This window comes from Daucus carota, chromosome 1, assembly GCF_001625215.2.
Source record: "Daucus carota subsp. sativus chromosome 1, DH1 v3.0, whole genome shotgun sequence".
In the NCBI taxonomy this organism is placed as follows: Eukaryota; Viridiplantae; Streptophyta; class Magnoliopsida; order Apiales; family Apiaceae; genus Daucus; species Daucus carota.
The window spans coordinates 50,055,435-50,076,667 of record NC_030381.2 but is presented as its reverse complement, the minus strand read 5'-3'; the positions used below and the strand labels follow the sequence as shown (position 1 = coordinate 50,076,667).

General features: G+C 32.9%; 2 protein-coding genes across 8 annotated transcripts; one reads left to right on the top strand and one right to left on the bottom strand.

Moving 5' to 3' along the window:
• Nucleotides 1-6: 6 nt before the first annotated feature.
• LOC108204543 (wall-associated receptor kinase 2) lies at nt 7-11,286 on the top strand. The gene is made up of 5 exons (XM_017374037.2): nt 7-145; nt 544-1,689; nt 8,408-9,421; nt 9,690-9,851; nt 9,962-11,286. Exons 1-5 carry the CDS (start codon nt 7-9, stop codon nt 11,134-11,136), a joined length of 3,636 nt encoding a protein of 1,211 aa, XP_017229526.2. The 3' UTR covers nt 11,137-11,286.
• LOC108204544 (uncharacterized) lies at nt 11,247-19,008 on the bottom strand. 7 transcript variants are annotated; one of them, XM_017374038.2, is made up of 16 exons: nt 18,794-19,008; nt 18,009-18,099; nt 17,809-17,910; nt 17,310-17,345; nt 17,034-17,138; nt 16,753-16,836; nt 16,560-16,678; nt 16,075-16,176; nt 15,635-15,751; nt 15,452-15,517; nt 15,169-15,235; nt 14,259-14,312; nt 13,169-13,258; nt 12,213-12,239; nt 12,033-12,059; nt 11,247-11,786 (listed from the first exon to the last, which is right to left on the bottom strand). In XM_017374038.2, the coding sequence occupies exons 2-16, from the start codon at nt 18,066-18,068 to the stop codon at nt 11,637-11,639; spliced, it is 1,206 nt and encodes a 401-aa protein (XP_017229527.1). In that variant the 5' UTR covers nt 18,069-18,099; nt 18,794-19,008; the 3' UTR covers nt 11,247-11,636. The 7 variants fall into 7 exon arrangements, with proteins under 7 accessions (XP_017229527.1, XP_017229528.1, XP_017229530.1 ...); XM_017374039.2 differs by having other exon boundaries at nt 11,313-11,786; nt 18,009-18,102; nt 18,794-18,939; XM_017374041.2 differs by having other exon boundaries at nt 11,492-11,786; nt 18,024-18,099; nt 18,794-18,935.
• Between the last annotated feature and the right edge of the window lie 2,225 nt (nt 19,009-21,233).

The following is a 21,233-nucleotide window of genomic DNA, read 5'->3' as shown; positions in this document are numbered from 1 at the left end:
GAATGTATGGATAAACAAAAAAATACTTGCGATCAGATTTGCAACAATATTGAGGGGAGTTATTACTGTTCTTGTCAAAGTGGATACTCCCAGAAAGGTGATAAATGCATTGCTAAAAGGTCCCAAGTCATCAAATATGTATCAGGTAAATTAGTTTTATGTACTCAGCCTCGTTTATACACGGCAGGAAAAGCAGTTTTTTCGAAAATTTTTTTACGATAAACAGTCGAATATACCTATTTTCGATGTTTCATGAGATATTTCTGCGCAGACAAAATCCCGATCAAAATTATATTTATTTCGACCGATTAATTTCGACCAATAATATTTACGACCTCTTTCGGTCGTAGTTCTTATATTCGACCGTTTATATTCGATCGAATTTAATTTTGACCGTTTCCGATTGAAAATGGACTGCGGTCGCTATTTCCGATCGAAAATAGCTGTTTTCCTTACAGCGGCATTAACTAATTAACTACTTTATCTTTCACTGTTATATCAATCCAGATTACAATGAAAACAATTCTGTATATTGAGGTGCAGGTTTGGGATCCACTTGCGTCTTCTTAATCATTGGAATGAATTGGTTATATTACATCTTTAAGAAACGAAAATATGCTCAACAAAGAGAAAAATTCTTCCGCCAAAACGGTGGTCTCTTGTTACGTCAACAAAGTAGAGACGGCAATACAAAAGTTTTCAGCAATGAAGAACTCAAGAGAGCCTCGAACAACTACGCTGCTGATAGGATTCTTGGACAGGGTGGTTACGGAATAGTTTATAGAGGAATTCTACATGACAATCGTGTGGTTGCTATCAAAAAGTCCAAACAGATGGATGAGAGTCAAGTAGAGCAATTTATAAATGAAGTGGTGATTCTTACACAAGTTAATCACAGAAATGTGGTTAAACTTTTGGGATGTTGTTTGGAATGTGAGGTACCACTCTTAGTATATGAACTTGTATCCAATGGTTCTTTATTGGATCATGTCCACAATATTGTTGGTGGCGCATCCTGGTTATCACTGGAGAATCGGTTAAGAATTGCTGCTGAATCTTCTGGCGCCCTTGCATATCTTCACTCTGCAGCTTCCATACCTATAATTCACAGAGATGTTAAATTAGCCAACATATTACTGGATGATAATAATGTTGCTAAAATTTCAGATTTTGGAGCGTCGAGGTTGGTACCCATGGATCAAACCAAAGTGACTACACTAGTCCAAGGTACTCTAGGGTACTTGGACCCTGAGTATTTCTATAGCGGCCGACTGACCCCTAAAAGTGATGTTTATAGTTTTGGAGTGGTTCTTGCAGAGCTATTAACCGGGAGAAAACCAATATGCATGGCTAACCCTGAGGAAGAAAGAAATCTTGCCACATTTTTTGTTACCTCCATGAACAAAAACTGTTTATTTCTCAATATTCTAGAGCCTCGAATTGTCAAGGAAGGAACGCCCGATCAACTTGAAAAAGCTGCTCTACTTGTGAGGAGGTGTCTTAACCTTAATGGTGAGGAAAGACCAACAATGATGGAAGTTGCTATGGAACTACAAAATTTGAGGGGTTTTACTAAACATCCTTGGGCTAATCAACAAGGCCATGAAGAGATGACGAGCTTAAAAGGTCATAGTGAGATCAGGCATTCTAATATCTATGATATTGAAATGAGTTCTGGCAGTAACTTTGGTAATGACTCAGATCAGTTAAGCCCTCGTTAAGATATCTTAATTTGTGTTATGAATGACTAAAAAATATAATTATGTTTTGCCATGCCTGTTTAACAGTGGTGATGGAATTTGTAGAAGTGTGTGATGTGTGATGAAAATGCGTAGAAGTGTGTAAGATAATCGAGAGCTAAGGTGTGGAAAATTGCTCTTAGTTCCCTCAACTTTTAACAATTTTTTATTGTTTTGAACTCGTCTAGGTAATTGTACTTTTCTTTATAAGTTGTAAATTAGGGTACGGGTGAAATGATTTGTTGAAGAAATTATGTATTAACATGGCTATAGTTTCGTATATTACATCCGTAATTTTACATTTTACGTCCTTGTTAAATGATCAACTGTGTAACTGTGTTTACTCAAATTAGAATGTGTTGCCCGCCGCCGCACTGATCTATGTTTTATTTTATATATTATATAATTATATTTATATTAAGTATTATTATAAAATAATTATAATATATTAATATTATTAATTATATAAATTTGTGATATGTTATTAAATTATTTAATATTATTTCTCAACTGTGAATATTTTACCCTTTTCAAATACTAGTTGAGAAGCCGCGCGCTGCGGCGGCCTATAAAAATTATATTAATGATTTAATATTATTGTTTGTAGAATGCAATAATTTTATGACTGTTTATAAAAAATGTATTAATGATTCAAAATTAATATTTGTAGGATAAAATAAATTTTATATGATAAAAATCTTGACGTAATACCAATACTAATATATAAATTTACAAAATTGGACTATAATTCATGGTGAAAAATGAAAATAAATTTCTACACGTAATTAACAATTTAAAGTACGATGAATCTTAATTTTATTTGGGTTTTTTTTTAATCATGTTCTTACATTGTCACCTTCCTCCAATTTTTTTGGATTGATTGTGCACAAAAACATCCAACTTAAATCCGTGAGATAGCGGTCTATAACTACCCTTACTTAAACAGCCTTCACTTGAATGGATGAAGTGATAATGCATGGATAATATTTTCCTTTATACAAAGTAAATCATATAAAAATTAACAACAACAAACATGTCCGATTGACAAAATAAATATTATAGAAGAATAACCAACAAACATAAATCACTGATAGTTAATTTATTAATATCATCCATCAATATCATGCCAGGACTATATTCTTCTCCCGTGTTACATAGCGGGCTATAACTAACTTTGCTTGCAACAACCTTTATTTTTTAATACCGTATAAACAGCCTTCAGTTATCGTTGTAGAAGAACGACACCATCGAATTAGAAATTGAGCAAGATAACTATCGTCGATGTAGGGTTGTGGTATTGAGAGAGAAAAGGTTGTGTTTAGATGATCAAAAACTCTACAACTTATAAGGGTATTTATAGGTGCAGAGAGACTTGTGTGCTACTTTTTTCCATAATTAAATAATCTGAAACAAAATCAGATTAAAACTTTCAAGTTACTATATACCATAAATAACTTGAAACAAAATCCAAAATCAGATTCTGAAACTTACTTCTAATATATCCGAAATCAAAAAAGACAGTTCTAATTTTTGATATTTTCATCCAAAAATTTCAGAAAATTAGAAAAATAGAACAAAGCGATGTGAGAGGCGCCACCTACACGTCCCTCGCTTCTCCTTTATATAAGTATATTGATTTTAAATTTTTTTTTTCAATACAAAGATTTCTTGACATGACTTTCCCTCGATCTTTATGATGATAAATTCAAATATCATTATTATTCTAGAAATAATAGCATAAAACTCTCAATTATTGTGTAGAAATATATGACTAGTTAAATGGGGTGATTTGACCGATATTTTGCATGGTCTTCAATATGCAAGTTTAACACGTTTCCTGGAAAGTAGAATAAACGGTGTGATTTCATAGTCATTTAACTTGTAAATTTCAACTGAAAGTTAAATTTCAGGACAATTTCTGAAAGTACAAGGCATGCATATGACTTGCGTTGAGTAGAGAGTACTAAACACTTTCCATCCTGTAAAGGAAAAAGGAAAAAAGCGTTTCTCTTGACTGCATTGACGTTGAGTTTTTTCCTGTCCACCAAAATCTAAAGCATTTCTAAAACTTGTTAACTCATAATATTAAATGGATATTTGAAATTGGAGCTTCAAAGAGAGTGACTCAGTGAAAATTGAAGAGTCTTGTTCTATGCATAATTTTAAATTCCTCTTAACTTATTTTGAATTAACATATACATATTATGGGGCCGTTTGGCTTAGCTTAAATTAAATGTTTTTTGCTTAAAGTAAAGAAATGAAATAGAAGTAAGAAGCAAGTTAAGACTTATAAGTGATTATAGTGTTTGGGAAATATGTAGAAGTCGTGAAACAAAAGCTAGCATCCCTAACTTTTTATAAGTGCTTCTTGACTTTTTACACAAACGATACAAATAAGTGCTTCTAACTTATAAATCCAGAAACTGAGCTTAAAAGCCTAGCCAAACACCCCCTATATCAATTTTCTTCTGATTCTCTTTATCTGAGAGTAAAATACAATGAAACTATAATAATAAGAAAATTAGTATCTATAATTGTTTTAGAACAATTTATTTTTATATATTTTTTTCAGTGATGGAGAGGCTCTTAAAAAATTCTGTAGTTGTCCACTTAGTATTTAAGTAATGAATCAAACAATTATAATTTTGATAAAGAGCATCTTGATTTTAAGTATTAGATAGAGTTGAGCATCAACCACACCATCATGAAGGCTCTAGCCGGGATTTGAAAGCAAATGCGGGAAGCTGCTAATACCATATCCGTTTGGCATCAAGTGAGGAGGTCTGCTGGATTGTAAATATTACATAATTTAAAAATGAGTTCTACCCCATAATAATGAATGTAATATTTGAAGATTGTAGTACTGTAGAAAATGAATGGGCAAGACTGTGAAACGTATGAACTAGGTCGGAAAAGTAACGATAATTATAAATTTGAGGGCCATCAGCCATGCGTGGACCGGGTCATTTGTTAAATCTGAACAGTTATTTTGTTGAATTTCTGAATGATGTGAATTTCTGAATGAATGAATTGTTGTTGTTTGTTATTTTTTTTCTAATATATCTGGATGACTGGTTTATAATACATGAATACTCTTAAATTAATTATATTTTTTGTCATCTGTATATTTATATCTGGTGACTTTTATTTATTTTATCTTTTTTGAATTTTTATATTTTCTTAATAATCAAATACATATTTTAAATATTTAATAATAGATATAAATATTTATCTTCAAAAAAATAGATATAAATATTAATTTTTTGATAATTCGGCTCATTAACATAAATTGAAAGATAAGTTTTCATGAAGGTGAAAATTTTTAATATTCAAAATTCTAAATTATTATATATATATATAACAATATAATATATAAAAATTTATAAATTTCAAATATTTTTATTAAAAAATAGTGAACCTTCCAGTTGCATAATATTAAATCTAATTCTAATGCAAAATTTATATTATTAACATTTATATGTAATTTTTATTATTTAAAAGAAGAGAACAATTACACATTTTTAACAAATTTTAAAAGAAATGTATGTGAGTGCCACCATACAACCAAGTTTTGGGTTACAATACACTTCTGGACGACACCTGCTATATTCTCTATGGTATCTCGTCCAGCTGTTTTTGGCATCGTCCAGATTAGAAAAAAAGTTGTCAAACAATCTGAATTAAAAATGAGTGTGTCGTTCAGCGCATCCGGCTTCATTCACTTGTTAACAAATGACCCCTAACAAAACGCAATAACAACATAAAATTCTAACGGATACCAATATACTACACAAACACAATTGACATAAAATTCTTGTATCAAAAACTGAAGATGAAATTGCATTTGTTTCTGATTCTTCTCCTTGTTTTACTGGGCTTTTCTTAGGGGTATGAAGTGCTTTCCCCAAACACCGCTAACCGCACCATCATGAAGGCTGAAGTCTTTAATTACCAAGCCGGGATGTAAAAAGCAGTGCGGAGACCTGCTAATACCATATCCCTTTGGCATCAAGTCAGAAGGTCTGGATTGTGCCATCAATCCCACCTTTGAAGTTCAATGCAACACGGACTTTTCTCAACTACATTGCATTTGGTTTGTCTCCCCTCCCTATCATAAATTTTGAATTATATCTTTAATAGTTCTTTTATTATATATTATATTTAAATTATTTAATATATAAATGACATTACTTATTATCTGAATAATCCTATTAAATTTAAAGAGTGAAAGTAAAATGTGATAATTAAGTATTTTGTATTAAATGATATCTTTGATGATTTTAGAATTTTCTCAAAAATCTTGTATTTAAATTTTACCTACAATACAATAGATCTGGAAAAGATTCATTTCATCAAAATTCATAATTATTGATAATATATTAAATTTATATTAAAAAGTACATTCCTAACTTTACAATATCAATTAAAAATAGAAAGATGATAAGATGGGAAATTACATGTCATTCTATTACTTACTTACAGTGTGGCATAAAACCTTTTATATAAGAATATCACGTAATTTGATATGAAGTAATAATATATAGAGTGACAAACTTTACTTACGGTTTTACGAAAGAATATCACGTAATTTGATACGAAGTAATAATATATAGAGTGACAAATTTTACTTATCAAATTTAAGGCCGGTTCTTTCAAAAGAATATATTTTCTTATAATATTTTCGGATATAGATGTTAAAAAATGTTTCATATTACAAAAAAAAAGTAAAATTCTATATATTTTTCAAAAATAAACCTTGAAAGTTGAATAAAAATAAGTTTAGTTAAACACTCTTTATTGATGTTAAGTTTTGTCCACCTGGTGATGGATTTTGGTAATAAGCCCGGGTGATGTCAGGTTATGCAAGAGTGGGATAGATAATTAGTTTATCTCTTACTGGTTGTAATTTCAATTTGATCACGGCCATAATATATATACATAAATTGTTTTATATCACCAAAAACCTCTGTTGGATTAAAAGTAGAATCTAATTCAAAACAGGGTGGGTGACATTCACTGTTTGATCATGGCGTTTAATGTCTGCAAACTTTTTACTCAGAAGTCAGATCATAGTCCTTTGATTCGGTGCAATTGGCATTTTTGAATTCTGATGGTGGTGTAATACTTGCAGTACAACCTTTGAGGTTTTATTAGATCTTTTTTGTTTTTAGTGAAGCGAAGTTGTAGCTAGACAACATTCACCCTTTAAATGCTCTGCATTCTGCAATGAACTTATGAATTATTCATGTATAAGTTATAAGAGGTGAGTATATACAATTATATATTCAGAATTCAGTATTCATAAAATTAATTCAATAATTTGAATTTAATTAAAAAAATACTCTTTATTTGATATGGTTGGCCAATCTATTGAAGAGTGTAGGATCAGAAATGAACAGGCAAGAAAGATTGTGAACGTACTCCCTACGTTGGAAAATGCTTGGTGCACATAATTGTGTACAAAAACATGTACATAATGACATGTGGTGGATTTTAATTGGATGGCCCCCCTGCATTTACATCAACCACCCCAATTAAATCCCACCACATCACTTGCCACATCATTATGTACAAATTTTCTGTACACAATTATGTGCACCTAGCACTACTCCCCTACGTTTGCTTTATAAGAGACTTGGTCTTTAGACAGATAGTTTAGTAAACCATTTATTGACGAATTCGTTTGAATTATAAACAAGTTACTTACGAGGAAGTATTCGTGTTTGTAATTTATGATTTGATATGACCGGGGGCCAATCTATTTGAATATTGTAATATTGGAAATGAATGGGCAAGATTGTCAAACGAATGAACTAAGAACGAAAAGTAATGACATACTGACAATGAAGCTGGCACCGGCAACGCGGACTGACAACTCTAAATGTGCTACTCCCTCTGTCCCAATAAATTCTATACAGTTTCTTTTTTGAGATGTTCCATCATTTCTATACATTCTCAAAATAGCAATTTTTTTAATATAAAACACTACTACATCCACTACATTCTCCCACTATCTCCATTCTATAATAATAATAAAAAAAACACTATTACACCCACTGCTTTACTCCAATATCTCAAATTTATTATTAAAAAATATATGGGTCTCACCACTTTACTCACTTTCCATATAACTTTACTCATTTATTACATTTTTTTTGGTCTCCTTGTCCAATCCCAATGTATATAATTCATTGAGACAGAGGGAGTATAAAAGCAGGGGCCATGCATGGACTAACAAAACACGCTAAGAACATCTTTAATCATAGAATTTTTTTTATAGATGCTGCAGCCTTGAAAAGTCCTTAACTAAAAACTTACTTGGCATATCAAAAATAAAAAATATAGACAAACTATTCAGAAAAATCACACTCCAACCATACTCACCCCTCCTTTGTCTATTATTATAGCCAAACCTCTTATGGATGAATATATTTTTCGATTCACTAGTGATCAGAAATTTGTAAAAAGATTACACAACACTTATTATCATATTAAAGTGACATATTAAATTTATAACAATCTTAAATAATAATAATAATATATTATTATTAAATTATAATTCACCAATATAAACAATATCGTCGAACCGGTTAGCAAATTTAAAGTAATGTCAATTTAGCCAACCACTATACTTAATGCCATTAGTGATATCTGACAACATAAAATTTGAACGACTACCAGTAATCCAATATACTACGCAATTGACATAAAATTCTTATATCGAAAACTGAAGATGAAGATGCGTTTGTTTCTAATTCTTCTTGTTGTTTTACTGGGCTGTTCTTGGGGGTATGAAGTGCTTTCCCCAGACACCGCTAACCACACCATCATGAAGCCTGAAGTCTTTACCAAGCCGGGATGTCAAAGGCAGTGCGGAAACCTGCTAATACCATATCCCTTTGGCATCAAGTCAGAAGGTCTGGATTGTGCCATCAGTCCCGCCTTTGAAGTTCAATGCAGCACTGACATCAATCCTCCTTTGGCCTTTCCATTAGATCCATATATGACACATCATATTCATGATATATCCGACACTGAGTTACGACTTAACTCTTTTCAGGCCTCCAAGTGCTACAATCAATCTGGGCCACCTGCCGACGGAATTGAACAACTCATTCATGTAGAGTATGGATTGGATGAGACTTCATTTGCGTATTCCACTGTAAATGTGCTTACTGTTGTTGGTTGTGATGACTATGCCAACCTATACAACGATCGCAGTTTGAACCACACAACCAGCAAACCAAGCCAGGTCTGCAGTGCCACATGCCCACCTGACAAGGAGATTCGTGAAGACGAGTGTTCTGGCACCGGTTGTTGTCAAATACCCATCACGAGTCACGCGAATTTCTCTATCGACCTTCTGACCTATAAACGCTACAGAAATGTCTCCTACTTTAACCAATGTGGGTTTGCATTCGTTGGTGAGAAAAGCAGATTTAGATTTCAAGGCATGTCATATCTTAACGATTCATACTTCAGGCAGAAGATTCGAGATATACCTATAGTATTAGACTGGTTTATTGCGAATCAAACTTGCGGTGAAGCACAGCGGGACCAAACTTCTTATGCTTGCAAATTCAGTAATAGTGAATGCATCAATGCAACCTCGTCGACTGGATACCGCTGCAGATGCAAACAAGGCTTTGCAGGAAATCCTTATCTCACTCCAGGATGCTATGGTAATTAACTATTCGGGTTTGTCTAGTGTGTGCCAATGGACACATGCTAAGCATTAAATTCTAAAGGTTTGGGACATTTTGATTGGTGTGGTTGTTGTATTCACAGGAGGTCCACCATTATTAAGAAACAAGAGCCAATCAAAATGTCTCAAACTAATAGAATTTAGTGCTTAGCATGTGCCCATGACACACACTAGAAAAATCGTAATCTTAATTTTGTATTAATCCCGAATTATCTAAATTTTGTTTGATTTTTTCCTTTTGCAAGATATCAATGAATGTATGGATGAGCAAAAAAATACTTGTGATCAGATCTGCAACAATATTGATGGGAGTTATTACTGTTCTTGTCAAATTGGATACTACCGGAAAGGTGATAAATGCATTGCTAACAAGTCCCAAAAGTCCCAAGTCATCAAGTATGTATTAGGTAAATTAGTTTTCTTTACTCAGCCTCATTCGTAGTAAGTAGCTACTTTAGCTTTCACTATTATATCAATCCGGATTATAATGAAAACAATTCTGTATATTGAGGTGCAGGTTTCGGATTCAGTTGCCTCTCGTTACTCGTTGGAATGAATTGGTTATATTTCATCTTAAAGAAGAGAAAACGTGCACAACAAAGAGACAAATTCTTCCGGCAAAATGGCGGTCTCTTGTTAGGTCAACAAAGTAGAGAAGGCAATACAAAAGTTTTCAGCAATGAAGAACTAAAGAGAGCCACAAACAACTATGCAGCTGATATGATTCTTGGACAAGGTGGTTACGGTGTAGTTTACAGAGGAATTCTAAGTGACAATCGTGTGGTTGCTATCAAAAAGTCCAAGCAAATGGATGAGAGTCAAGTAGAGCAATTTATAAATGAAGTGGTGATTCTTACACAAGTTAATCACAGAAATGTGGTTAAACTTTTAGGATGTTGTTTGGAATGTGAGGTACCACTCTTAGTATATGAACTTGTCTCCAATGGTTCTTTATTGGATCATGTCCACAAGATTGTTGGTGGCGCATCCTGGTTATCACTGGAGAATCGGTTAAGAATTGCTGCTGAATCTTCTGGCGCCCTTGCATATCTTCACTCTGCAGCTTCTATACCTATAATTCACAGAGATGTTAAATTAGCAAACATATTGCTGGATGATAATAATGTTGCTAAAATTTCAGATTTCGGAGCGTCGAGGTTGGTATCTATGGATCAAACCAAAGTGACTACACTGGTCCAAGGTACTCTAGGGTACTTGGACCCTGAGTATTTCTATAGCGGCCGACTGACGACTAAAAGTGATGTTTATAGTTTCGGAGTTGTTCTTGCAGAGCTCTTAACCGGAAGAAAACCAATATGCATGTCTAACCGTGAGGAAGACAGAAATCTTGCCACTTTTTTTGTTACCTCCATGAACAAAAACTGCTTATTTCTCATTCTAGAGCCTCGAATTGTCAACGAAGGAACGCCCGATCAACTTGAAAAAGCTGCTCTACTTGTGAGGAGGTGTCTTAACCTTAATGGTGCGGAAAGACCAACAATGATGGAAGTTGCTATGGAACTACAAAATTTGAGGGGTTCTACTAAACATCCTTGGGCTAATCAACAAGGCCATGAAGAGATCATGAGCTTAAAAGGTCATAGTGAGATCCGGCATTCTGATCTTTATGATATTAAAATGAGTTCTGGGAGTAACTTGGGGAATGACTCAGAACTGTTAAGCCCTCGTTAAGCTATCTTGGTTTGTGTTATGAACGAAGACGCCAACATAATTATGTTTATGTTTCTGCCATGCTGATGTAATAATGGTGTACTGCTCGGAGAGAATCTCGTAGAAGTGTGTAAGAATAATTGAGAACCTTATAAGATAATCATAGTTCATACAGGTGTCATTCTGTCTGAAAGGAATTCGTAGAATATAATGAATGATATATATCCCTTGGGATCTTACATAAGAAAGAATTGTTTCAAAAAGGCCAGATCCTATTTTGTATTGTTATTGGAGCTCCATCTCTGCTCAGCACATGTATAATCCAACCACTACAATATAACATGCGGATCCCTAAAATGCTACCAAGTATCCACTATACAGAAACAAGTAATGATTAATAAACAAAAAAGACGAGGCATCCTGTATACATAGATTAGCTGCGCAACAATATATGATATATATATATACTTCAGCAAATACGAGCATGTTAGAGCAATGTGATTCTTTGCAGCCAGGTTGCTTTATGCAGGCTGCACTGTATCTTGACGTTTTTTTGGTGGTCTCGGTCTTCTCGACCTTTTAAAAGGATCAACCCAGTTTTTATCCTCCTCTACGGCTTTTTCCCAGCGCGCCTTGAATTTTTGAAGCTCTGTTGTAGATTGTCTTCTTATCTGTTCAATCAATTTCAGAAATTGTAAAGTTAACTTAAAATGTTCTCCATTGATGGCATCATATAATACTTTGAAATGCTGCAAAGACGACTACTCTACATGGACATTATTACATAAAGTGATTAAGACAACTATTTGGAAGACTCCATAGTTTTATATATTTAGAGGTCAGATCAACAATCACATTAAGGTATTTCAAGAAAAAGAAGTTTATTAGGAAAGCTATTCTCAGTTCAGCTGTATCACCTCAGACCGCACATCAACAGTATGTCTCTGAAATCAGAAGAAATATACAACAGTAAGTAAAAAAAATTGCTGAGGAAAGAACTATTTTTGTTAATAAATTTATATATGTGGAAAATCTAAATATTCAGGAAGAGCATAAGATAATACAGAAAAGTAAAGGATTGGATGACAAAAGGATACCTTTAACAACTCCTCAGTTTTTGGACCCTGCAAACACGCATAAGAAGAGCAAAATTTCAAACTAGGTTGCAATAAAAGATTACAATATTTTTTCCCGGTCAACTTGATTTTAATACAGTGCCTTGTAAAATCATAGAACCAAACATGATAGGACTGCTATGTCAACTAAATTTTAGCAAAAATTCATGTTGTAAATCATGGTTCTCACAAAGATGACCGAAGGTACTCGGGCACCGGGTTCCTCGATGCTCAACCTGGCACAATTCGTCGCCTTTGATAACCATGATTATTGTGTACCATCACCAGATCCAATCAATAACAATACACAAGGAATTTTTCACTATGACTTGTGTTTTTATATGCGGTTGGACATGGTTGATATTTGAACTTATTATTCTATAACTTTTGATTAAAATTATAAAAACTTGTGTTAAATTATATTTATATTAAATCTATTAATGTATGTAATATAAAAAGATTTGTCGACTTTTTACGACCAGTCGGGCGACTTGTCGACTTCTTGAAGGTACTCAGACATCGAGGCTCGACTTGAAGCTGTAATAACCATGCTGTAAACTATTTTACTATTTCTGAAGAGTACTAACTTTTATAACTTAATTTGTTCCATGGATTCGGATTACTTTTCATATCTAACCTTAGAATTCCCTGTTTATAACATATATTAAAAGTCAATGCAACTATTTTTTCTAGCAAACGGTACAAAAAGTGCAGATTGCTTAAGACAGATGTTTGATGTTTATAAGCCAACAAATTCAGTAGCACGCATTAAGAAAGTTTTGTACAAAGTAACATCAACATAATGATCAAACATTCTTATGGCTTATGTCACAACAGATCATAATGTTCAAAATTGTTCTCATCATACTCGGAAGCAAATTCTCCTGCATAATCACTCCTTTAATTTAAAAACTACAAAAGAAGTTGGGCATATTTACCTTCTCTGCGGATGGTCCACCTAGAGTTTGTATGCTTTGATGAACTAGATATTCACTATCAACAACGCCTATATTCCTTGTGCGATCCCCCTGGTAAAATTTAAATTAAAATGGAACATATAAGACAGCCAGACACCACGACAAAAGCAGGCACTATACAGCCAAAAAAACAATCGCTTCAGGTCACAGATATTTGAGGACCCCATAAACTGAATGCAACCACAAGATGTTACTGAATACATATATTTTAGAGCCCAATAAATTTAAGAATATATACTATGGGTCATGTTCTTAGAACCCTTAGCCTAAGAACCATTAGTCTTATTTCTAGTATTAATTAGGGTTCTGCAGCAGAATGACACATGCAAAAAATGACGTGTTTATGTATTATATTTTGAAAATATTTTTGAACACACACAACGATGCAAAAAAACATGTATTTAGATTTGGATCATGCAAATCTATTTACAATTTAGGGTTCTGTAGCAGAACCTTAATGGTTCTAAAGGTTCTATTTTAAGGATTTGTTCTCTCTTGAGCACGACCCTATATATATAACCTAGTGTTGAACAGAGTTTCGGAGTATAAAACTCTAGTCATGTCATACGCTACCTCAAAACAATTAACAACAATGAAATGATAATATTTTATCTGAATAGTAATGACAAAGGAACATGCATCAACAGTCAGAAATCTTTTAAGAGGACAACTATCTTCTGTAAGCCTTCTAATCTCATGCAGAAACAAAAGAGTCAGATAGCCACGGTACTATAAACATTTTCTAAAAACCTTCTTCTGTTATTTTTATCACTAGCAAGTTAATTAATCTTGATCAACAATTTCTGCTGAAAAGAGCCTTCACATAAAATAAATCAAACAGCATTGAGCAATGAGGGGTACAAACTCAAGTTGCTTCCTTTAACATCTACCTAAAATACTAGTAGAAAAAGAATGATGTTATTTTATGATATGTCATGCATATATGATAACAAGCAATGCTTTCATCGATACATCTAGGATCTGAAGTCTAAAAAACATTATCCTAGAAGAATCGCCATTATGGCATCACCAACAAACAACCATAACCTACCTGTGCACAATAACCGAGTTTCATGTCCAAACCCCATCCATGAACAAGATCATTCTGAGAGAAGATAAAAAATTTATGATATATTAATAGGCTTCGATTTTTAAAATAAATAAACAAAGTGAAACTAATGCATAAGAGTGAAAACGTCTCAATTAATTAAAATTAAAAAAATTCAGCAAACAAAACTCTAAAACGACGTTCTATATGAAACAAAGGTTGCGGTAAGAGAAAATAACTTCATATTCCACATGCACTCCTTATATTCTATCCAACTATGTTGAGTAGAATAAGGATGACATACGCAAGAGTGTAACTGTACAAGTAAAAAAGAAAGTTTGTTCACCTCACTTGGGAAGTTATATTATCTTAGCGTTAGATTGAGTTTTTTTCTAACCGACATTGGTCGAACATTTGACCAATACTCATTTCAGCAACCCTCATCTTATACATGTGCTGCCCTTCCATTCCCTAACATTTAGCTCCATAAAGCTGCCTTGTTCCCATCCTAGTTTACTTTCTTGGTTCAGAGCTATATATGTTTAAGAGCACTAGTTTCATGCTGGCCATATATCAAAGAAGCACAATATTCTTGGACCCATTAAAAGTAGCAGCTTAATGCTTTCTGATATATATGAAAATAAAAATGCGTCGAAGAGAACCCCGTATTTTCTAAAATTACACTTCACATAAAGAAAACTTTACAATTTTCGGAACATAGTTCGAGTACTAGGCATGTTTCAAAAGACATGCCTTACCCAATTGTGGCAAAATGTTTGTACGGTGTAGACCAAGTTACATGTACTTTTGCTTTAATGGTTTTAGATAAATTACTGCTGCGTAGTTGAGTAAACGCCCTTGAGCTTCAAATGTGGAGTAAGTGCTCTTGGAAGAGGAAGATTATATAACATACCTGAATGAGATGCCACGTACAAAGCCAAGCAGATCTTGAAAACACTGGAGCCATACCTTCAACAAAACTGAATATATAGACGATCTGAATAAGCACTAACAAGTGATAACATTTAGTAACATAATGTACTTTCCACTTGAATCATTTTGCTTTTGTATATGTTATAATCTCCTACAGAAAAGAATAATTATATAGCTTACAAGACTCAGTGGCTTGATTAACCAAATGAGCCCAGTTGAGCTTCCTGGATCAAGTCAATCAAAAAGTACACATGTTAACTTACCCGGAGCATGGTGGACCTTCACTGTCACCTGAACACTTTGTTTTCCCTCTTTTGTCATATACTCTTCTGCATTATGTTAATTAGATTTCAAAGCATTAGAATCCGAATGCATCACTACTGACAGTAAAACCTCAGAAAGTCCGAAATTGGTAGATTATGAATCTTGGGAACTCATATAGTTACCTATGAAATTGCTTGCGTCTACTTCGTACAGTGATCCTGTGATGTATACCAGTCGAATTTGGGTCTAATGCTGGTTGAGATATTTCAAATCCTTGAAATTTAACAATATCCAAGTAACTGAAAATAGAGAATAGCAATAAAGTATATATAATCAAACTCAATAGGTGCAGTCATATTCCTTCTATACAGAAGGTGCATTGGAACTGGTAGGTAACACCTATATAACGCCAGAGAATAAAAGAGACTCGCAGGGTTACCTAAAGACTTCTTAGACAGAAATAGAATACTAGAATAACGTGAATGTACTAAAAGATATACATTACAGTGTTCTACAATCAATTATCTTTGAACATGTGTACAAAACACACACACACACACACACACACACACACACACACATCAGAAATAGGACCACCAGCCTTTAAGTGAATAAAAATTACCTTTTTGGATCAAAATGCTCCACCCCCAAATCTTCATCCCATAGAAATATATAGTCATAAACAGAGACAACCGAAGGATGTAGAAAACGTTTTGCAAACCACCTGAACCAACAAACCATGATCAGCCAATCTTGAAATCAAAACAACTAAAACTGAAGGTAAATAACAAAAATACACCCTATCTCTTATTTCAAACTGTCCCTTTTATGTATGCCATTACATAATAAAACTTGGAACATCTAGACTACAGCATTGTACCAAAACTCGTGGTGCCACCAGGGGACTCTGCACTAATTACTAAGACACATTGTTTACATATATAGCTATCCCAGGCCTAAAGTATAATTTTATGTTATATTTATCATTCATGTTTTCTCAACTCCAACGTCAAGTCTTTGTGCTGTTCACAAAAAATAATGTTATCTCTAAAAGGTTCCAATGTGTCATACAGTCAAAAAATATAAAAACATATTTATATGTCTTACCACTTTGTTTGGTTCTGACCAACAATATGAATGGCCTTGTTGCTCCATTCAAGATTCATCCACCCATCCACTTTCCCGTCATAATGGAACAATATAATTGTGAAATTAACTGGACGAAACTGAATTAAAAGATGTCAGATCATATATTCCATGCAGTAGTAGTAGTGATTCCGAATTAATTAAAGTATAATACCTTCTGAACTATATCATCCACATTATCCTTTTGATTAATACCAACAGGAATTGCCAGCAAGTAACAAGGACTAGGAACATTTGCCTGTTAAAAAGATAAGTTGGGCAACTTTCAGCACAGAAAACAAAATTACCATTGAAATAGTTTATAGGATACACAACATAGATCTAGACGTGCCGACAAGGAGTAAGCGGAAAGGACCGAAACAATATGTGATGACAACACTAAGATGCATATTGGATATTAATGCTAAATCATAGTTTACAGAATAAGAAACCAACCTTTGACTTGTTAGTCGTCCACAAAGGCTTCAATTCCAAATCAGAGGTAGATTGAACGATTCCACGAGGTAAACGAATTAAACTTCTCCAAGCCTCGTCCACTTCCTAGACAAAACATCAGAAGAACCTTAATTAAGGAAGACATGCTTCTGCGAGTACTTTGAGATGAAGATAAGAACACTAATATTAAGTCATTTCCTTGTGGAAGGGAGAATACAAGTGAAAAAAGAGATGAGAAATTCAACTAATATAATATGCTAGAATTGAGCCTATTACCCGTGATGCGTAGAGGGGATGCAATTTTGTATCCAACTGAGGATGTGAAAACAAAAAGGAATCCATTAGCTAGCCCATAAGAGAAGGTAATAATATAGTAAGAAGAAGCAGCACTGTGCATACAAAGTTGAGACAATGTGCAAGAGGACGATTTATGTGGCCTTATCAATATATATATATAGGGCTCTAAGCAGCAGGTGACAAGAAACTCAACAGGAACAAGTAATTTTAAAAAAACTTTAGGTTATGTGTCAGACAATCAGACATGCTTCAATGTTGTCCAGATGCAGGTGCATTGCTTACAGAAACATTACTACAGTTCCCGGTAACTATAGTAAGTAACAAGTATAATGGAAATTCAAATATATTAACTGTTAATTTTGGCTTCTAAAAAATCTTTGAATGATCCCTAAATATGTCAATGCAATTACAGACACACTCAAATAACCAAGTTGGTCCACGTGATCACCCAAATAGATGCCATAAGTTTGTAACAAACCTCAGTCTGCAGATACTGATAATTTGTGGTTTTATAGACAACGAACAACATCACGGTACATACAAATCCCATTAAGGGTTTCATCTTGAAGTTGCAAGTTACCTGCAGTTCCATGAGATAGTAACAAATTTTTAGTTTTCAAATAAAATGTACACATCAAATGTTCAAAACATCTAGTACTATAGGTAAGAGAATATAACCCCTTCAAACAATACATGTCTTTTTCTCAGTAGCCACCTCCACGATTTAAATACCCTCATAGACGAATATGAATTCAGATATTCTCATAAGCTGCTGCCAACAAATACACAGTATTCAAATATAAATTGTATGTGATACATATGTTTAGAAGATAAAAAAATCTTGCAAAGAGACGATTTTTACCCACAATGTCATTACCTAATTACCAAACAGTAATAGCAGTATTATGTCACTGAAATATCGGACTACCAAGAACTGAACTTGGTTAGGCAACCTACCACACCAACTTAAGAAGACAAAAATACAATAAAAACACACCACTAATAACAGTAAAACAGAACCACCATCAAATTTCCAAAATCACCGACTCCAAAATCTAATATTTTAAGAAGTCATCTCATGCCTAGTGCAATTCAGGTGCAATCCTCAGAACATCTACTTAATAATTTCAACATCAAAATAGTGTGGCAAACAAATCACAACCCAAATTTAGTTGCACCCATTTCACTTACAAAATCGAAAACCTAACAAAACATCTAAACAATAACCACAAACTGATAAATAAAAAATCCAAATAACCAATGCTTGAACGAAGGGAGCATATGATCTTTATCAATAGTATAAACCCCAAATCTTGGTTAAGCATAATAAAATAGTACAAGTTGAAAAAAATCAAAAACAGTAAAGAATAAAATAAAAAAAACAAATGGACAACACAAGCTACTATTAAGTACCACACAAATAGATAAACAAATGAAGATCTTTGAGTATATAATACACAAACCTCATATATATAAAAAGGGCTTCAATTTGCAGCTGAAATCAAGCTCCGACCAGCTTCCGGCGCATCGAAATCAGTGTCCGGCGGCAAAAGAACAAAAGGGGTTCCAAGAAACACAATATATAAGTGTGTTGTACAAAAAGATGAAGCAAAAGTGAGTAGAGGTTGCCACGTTTTATAGTGCGAATTTAACTCCGCTTTGTGTGTGTGTTTTTTGTAAATATTTTAAGTGTGTGTGTGTGAAGTTAAAGGTGTAAGAGAGAGACAACTATCAATGTCCTGTGCGTATAATACTGTAATAACTGTATGAGTTAAAAGCATTTATGTGATTCTGTTTCTTGAGGTTGTGTTTATTTTTTTGTTTTCTAAATCTTGAGAAAACTAATGGAAAAGACGTGTGTTTTCACACACCTGTCAACGTCGGTACGCTCTTGAATTTGGGACATCATGTTTGTTAGATTGATGATATATATCAATCCAAATCTCAGGATCTTGACTAGGCTTGTGTATAGATTGGTTTTTCAATTACTATAAATTATACTATACTCCACTTGTTCCGGTCTTTTTATATAATTTGAAGTATATAGAATATATTTATATATATATATATATAATTTTTTGAATAAAAATTGAATATTTATATTTTTATTCACAAAATAAATTTTGAAAAATAATATGTAAACGATATATTTTTTATATCGAAAATTACGTGTAAAAAGTCAAAGAGTGATTTAAAGGAGTTTATTCAATTAAAAATTTTAGAAGATTTTTTTTATTTATGAAATTCAGATTTATTCAACTGATATTTTAAAAACTTTGTTGAAATGAATTATTTAATTAGAATTTTATATTATACTACAAAATTCGATAATGTTCGATCAGGATTTTGAATTATATTTAAACATTAATGATATTCATTTGAAATTATATAAAATTCATTAAATTTTATAACGTTCAAATATCTTTATGACATTGTTTGGGATATTTTACTTTTTTTTTGAAATCTTACCACAATCTACTGGATTTTAAATTGTTGTTCTCAAATATTAAAGATTTTATGACATTTTTTTAGATACCGTATAAAACTAAAATCATATATACAATCTATTAAAATTCATAAATTTAATATAATATATATCTCAAATCATCTCACTTGTTTTTGACTAAATTTAAATCTTCGACATCTCCAAAGAAGCAAAGGAGATATTATCGATATCTATTTTATTCGTACGTTGTTAAAGTGCATATGTCGGTTTTCTTAAATTTATTTGAATGCATATAATAATTATATTTTTTGAAATTATATGGGATATATAATTATTATTGTGAATATAAAAGATGGTCAAGTTGCAGCATAACAACATTCCTAGGAGACTGTGAAATCTCGTACTTCCAACCTTCCTCACTTCTACCTTCGATTAAAATAGTGTAATTAGAATAGGAACTGGATCTAATTTTATATTATTATATTAAGGTGCAAGATAGGCTACTCGCACTTCAGTTTTACTCATTAGTTAATAGTTACATATAAATTGTTTGAATAAAAAAAACAGAAAGTGAACTAAATTGAAGGAGCAACTATAAAATAATAGAATTGAATTAAATAATTATGTTGATTTCAAGGTGGAATATAATCTAGTACAGTTGTTGGACCTTAATTTATGCTACTTTAATATCGAATAATGTTGATATTTGTTTAACACAAAATTAAAGGTCCGTTAACCCACTAAACAATAGATTAGATTTTCCAACTACCCACTAAATAATTAGATTCTTAGACGAATTAGAGTAAGTATTTACTTCAAGCAATAGTAGGAGTATTAAACTTTACAACTTTAGTGGCAGGACTGAGGTTGTTTGCCTGAAATTGAGGTCAATGTTCTAGGTGAAACTAACCATTGGGAGTGTGGGACCGCTAGAGTCAATAATTCATTAACAATAATATTGTTAAATCTTAATCAAGCAACAACTTTCTCACTTGCTTATGGATGCATGCTTCCATTTTTGGAATCTGTCTTGACTAATCCACTTGAGCCTGTTTTGATCCCTTCCTTTTGTAACATTTGTTTTAACCAACCTCAATTTTCTTTTAAGTCAAGTAAACATAAAAATATTATACATAACAAAAGGCTGTAGTTCAGAACACGCGAATACACGAATGATAGTAACATATGTCCAACTCAGCTCCCGCACGTGACATATATATTATTGTAAGTATGCAGGAACCGCCCATAAACAAATTGCCTTACTTTTAAACGGGACATTTCACCCTTTCGTATCTTGTTTTTCTGGATCTTATTTCCCCATATTTTTGAGTCTGGAGAAATATATATATGCATTTTAATTGTAAGAAGTATCAGGATAACTGCTCATTTCGATCGGTTTTATGGGGTATTACAGCTCTGAAATTGAATAGAACTCAGACTTCAAATCGGGTATTACT

Coding starts and splice junctions, on each gene's coding strand:
- LOC108204543 (XM_017374037.2), top strand. CDS start 7: ATGGATAAACAAAAAAATACTTGCGATCAGATTTGCAACAATATTGAG. Junction 1,690..8,407: donor GAGTTCTGGCAGTAACTTTG/GTAATGACTCAG, acceptor AACATAAAATTT/GAACGACTACCAGTAATCCA. Junction 9,422..9,689: donor TCTCACTCCAGGATGCTATG/GTAATTAACTAT, acceptor TCCTTTTGCAAG/ATATCAATGAATGTATGGAT.
- LOC108204544 (XM_017374038.2), bottom strand. CDS start 18,068: ATGAGGGTATTTAAATCGTGGAGGTGGCTACTGAGAAAAAGACATGTA. Junction 16,679..16,752: donor TGGATGATATAGTTCAGAAG/GTATTATACTTT, acceptor CTTTTAATTCAG/TTTCGTCCAGTTAATTTCAC. Junction 16,177..16,559: donor GGTCAGAACCAAACAAAGTG/GTAAGACATATA, acceptor TTGTTGGTTCAG/GTGGTTTGCAAAACGTTTTC.